The sequence below is a fragment of the Antrostomus carolinensis genome, unplaced genomic scaffold (genome assembly GCF_000700745.2).
Source record: "Antrostomus carolinensis isolate BGI_N321 unplaced genomic scaffold, ASM70074v2 scaffold35205, whole genome shotgun sequence".
NCBI classification, from domain to species: domain Eukaryota; kingdom Metazoa; phylum Chordata; class Aves; order Caprimulgiformes; family Caprimulgidae; genus Antrostomus; species Antrostomus carolinensis.
Window position 1 is genome coordinate 9,056 of NW_010317795.1, and position 2,523 is coordinate 11,578.

Sequence of the window (2,523 nt, forward strand, 5' to 3'; positions counted from 1 at the left end):
TCAGCTCCTTACCTGCCGCAAGCTCCGTACGAGTTCATCCTCTTCTGCTGACAGACGCCTGGCGTAACAGTAGCTCATGGGGAGGTAAACCTGGCGGCAGTGACACCAGAGCCGGGATGGGTGGGCTGGGAACCACGTGGGAAGCAGCCTGTTCGCAACAGAGAAGGTGCTACTGTGAGGAACAAGGAGGGCCAAAGGCAGCACAGAGAGATGATGTGCTGACAGGGGGATGCCCAAAGCAAGGCATGCCTTTCCCTGTCCCCTGTACCAGGCCTGCTACTGCTGGTACAGCTGCAGGAGAAAAGAAGAGTAGTAAATCCATAAAGGCTGGCCCTGCTCAGATCGGCCCTGCCAGGGCTGCTCCCTCCCTGCCAGGGCTGCTCCCTCCCTGCCAGGGCTGCTCCCTCCCTACCAGGGCTAGCAGACACCACTCCTGGCCCAGCTGATACACGGCAGGGAGGGATCCCGAGCTCAGAGAGGAGGAAGAAGTCAGTTCAGGAGCCCCTCTCTTCCCCACGTGACTTTGAAGGCAGAGGCTCCGAGTGACAGTTAAGTGCATCTGATGACAAAGCACCAGCAGGCCTTGGTACTGTGCAGCCCCTGATTTCCTCCAGGGAAAATGTCATACACTTTCCCTCTCTGACACCCAGAGGCCCTCTGCGTAATCGGAGAGGGTACGAATGAGGGTTTGAGCAGGCAGCCTTACATGTGGCTGTCATGTCCTGCTAGGGCCCAGTTCTGGCTGGCCACAAGAGCAGAAGATACTGGTGGCAGGCAGGGAGCACATGGATGTATCAGGGACCCCACGGGTCAAGCTAACAGGGCTGAGCTCTGGCATCTCCCATGGGTGCAGTGTTCAGTGCTATCCACCCACTAGCTGACTTTGCTGCTGGTATCCCAGCTGACAAGCGACTTGAGCATTCCAGGTCACAGCTGGAGTTATCCCAGCAAACACCAGTGCCTGGGAGAGCTCTGGGTTGAGGCTGGTGGCAGGACTGACAATACCCCCTACCTCCACACAGAAGGCAGCACATACCACATCTCTGGGAGAAGCGTGTTCATTCCCTCCCAGCTGTAAACGTTCAAGACAGCCAGCCAAAACTTCCCCCAGGAAGGGATTCCCACAGCACCTCCTGCAGAGAGCAATATCAGCTTTCAGGGTTAACACAACCATACCAGCTCCCTGCTTTCTTCCTCACCAAAAGGTCCACTTCTCCCCATGTTTGGGAGCATGCGACTCAGGCTGGGACACATGTCCCGAGAAAGGGCAAGAGGGCAGGCAAAGGTAAAAAACCATAACACGCTTTCCCATCGTTAATTGAAAATGCAGGTGCGAGCAAGAGCAAGAGTTCCTCCTCTACCTGGCAGCCCCCCACGTTCCATGCAGCCCTCAGGTCTGGGCAGACCTCTCTCACCAGCGAACCAGCCCTACAGCTGCTGCGCTGGGCACAACAGAGCTGACCTTTGCTGTGCAGCTTGACACGGGCCCGCACAATGTCAGGGTCATCCGGTCCGAGCCCCAAGATCCTCAGGGCTACGTAGTTGAGTGCTGTGCCAAACACTGTTGATTTGTCTTCCACATGCCTGTCACACATACAGAGAGTAGAGCCATTAGCCAGCTATTAGCATGAACCAGACACAACCCACTGGACAGGGTTGTCTTTGTCGGAGTGAAGCGAGATGCCAGGGGTGACTGCAGAAAAGGGGAGACTCGGCTAACCCAGGGATAAACACTGCTCTGCACTACCCTGTCACGTATTTTGGGATACAGCACCACAGAGGAGATGCAGCCAGACTCGATGCTCCATCTATCTCTGTGGCAAAAGGTGGACCTGGAGTGCTACACAAGCAAGTCCAACCACCCATGGGTGGTATCCCAGTTGCCAAGTCCCACTCCCCAAGCCTGGCCAGATTTGACAGAAGCTCCAAGTGCTGGACCTTGAAGATGCCGTCACTAAAATAAGCATCTTTTAGTGACTGAGAGTTGGGGCTGTTCAGCCTGGAAGAAGAGAAGGCTCCAGGGAGACCTTCTAGTGGCCTCCCAGTACCTGAAGGGGCTCCAGGAAGGCTGGGGAGGGACTTTGGCCAAGGGCAGGGAGTGACAGAACAAGGGGTGATGGCTTGAAAGTGGCAGAGGGGAGATGGAGATGAGATGTGAGGAAGAAATTGTTTGGTGTGAGGGTGGTGAGACAGTGTCCCAGGTTGGCCAGAGAAGCTGTGGCTGCTCCTCCCTGGAAGTGTTCAAGGCCAGGCTGGATGAGGCTTTGAGCAACCTGGTCTAGTGGAAGGTGTCCCTGCTGCTGGCAGGGGGGTTGGGACTGGATGAGCTTTCAGGTCCCTCCCCACCCAAACCAGTCTGGGATTCTGTGATACTCACAAGCCCCAGCCTCCGTCCGGGAGCTGCACAGAGCGCAGGTAACGCACCATCTCCTTCCGAAACCCCTCCGGCAGCTGGATCTTGGCAGTGTGGCATGTGATGAGGAGACCTGGCAGATGGGCCAGGCCGGCTCTTAGATGGAGCCC

The 2,523-nt window shown here is 56.6% G+C and overlaps 1 protein-coding gene across 1 annotated transcript in view; it reads right to left on the reverse strand.

The window, feature by feature from the left end:
• LSS (lanosterol synthase) overlaps positions 1 to 2,487 on the reverse strand; it is a 10,334-nt gene extending 7,847 nt beyond the window's left edge. The window contains exons 1-4 of the mRNA XM_010168706.2: positions 2,378 to 2,487; positions 1,463 to 1,584; positions 1,037 to 1,133; positions 13 to 148 (exon numbers count right to left, since the gene is read on the reverse strand). Coding sequence (XP_010167008.2) covers positions 13 to 148; positions 1,037 to 1,133; positions 1,463 to 1,584; positions 2,378 to 2,427 — 405 coding nt within the window. The 5' untranslated portion in view covers positions 2,428 to 2,487. The remainder of the gene's footprint in view (positions 1 to 12; positions 149 to 1,036; positions 1,134 to 1,462; positions 1,585 to 2,377) is intronic.
• Between the last annotated feature and the right edge of the window lie 36 nt (positions 2,488 to 2,523).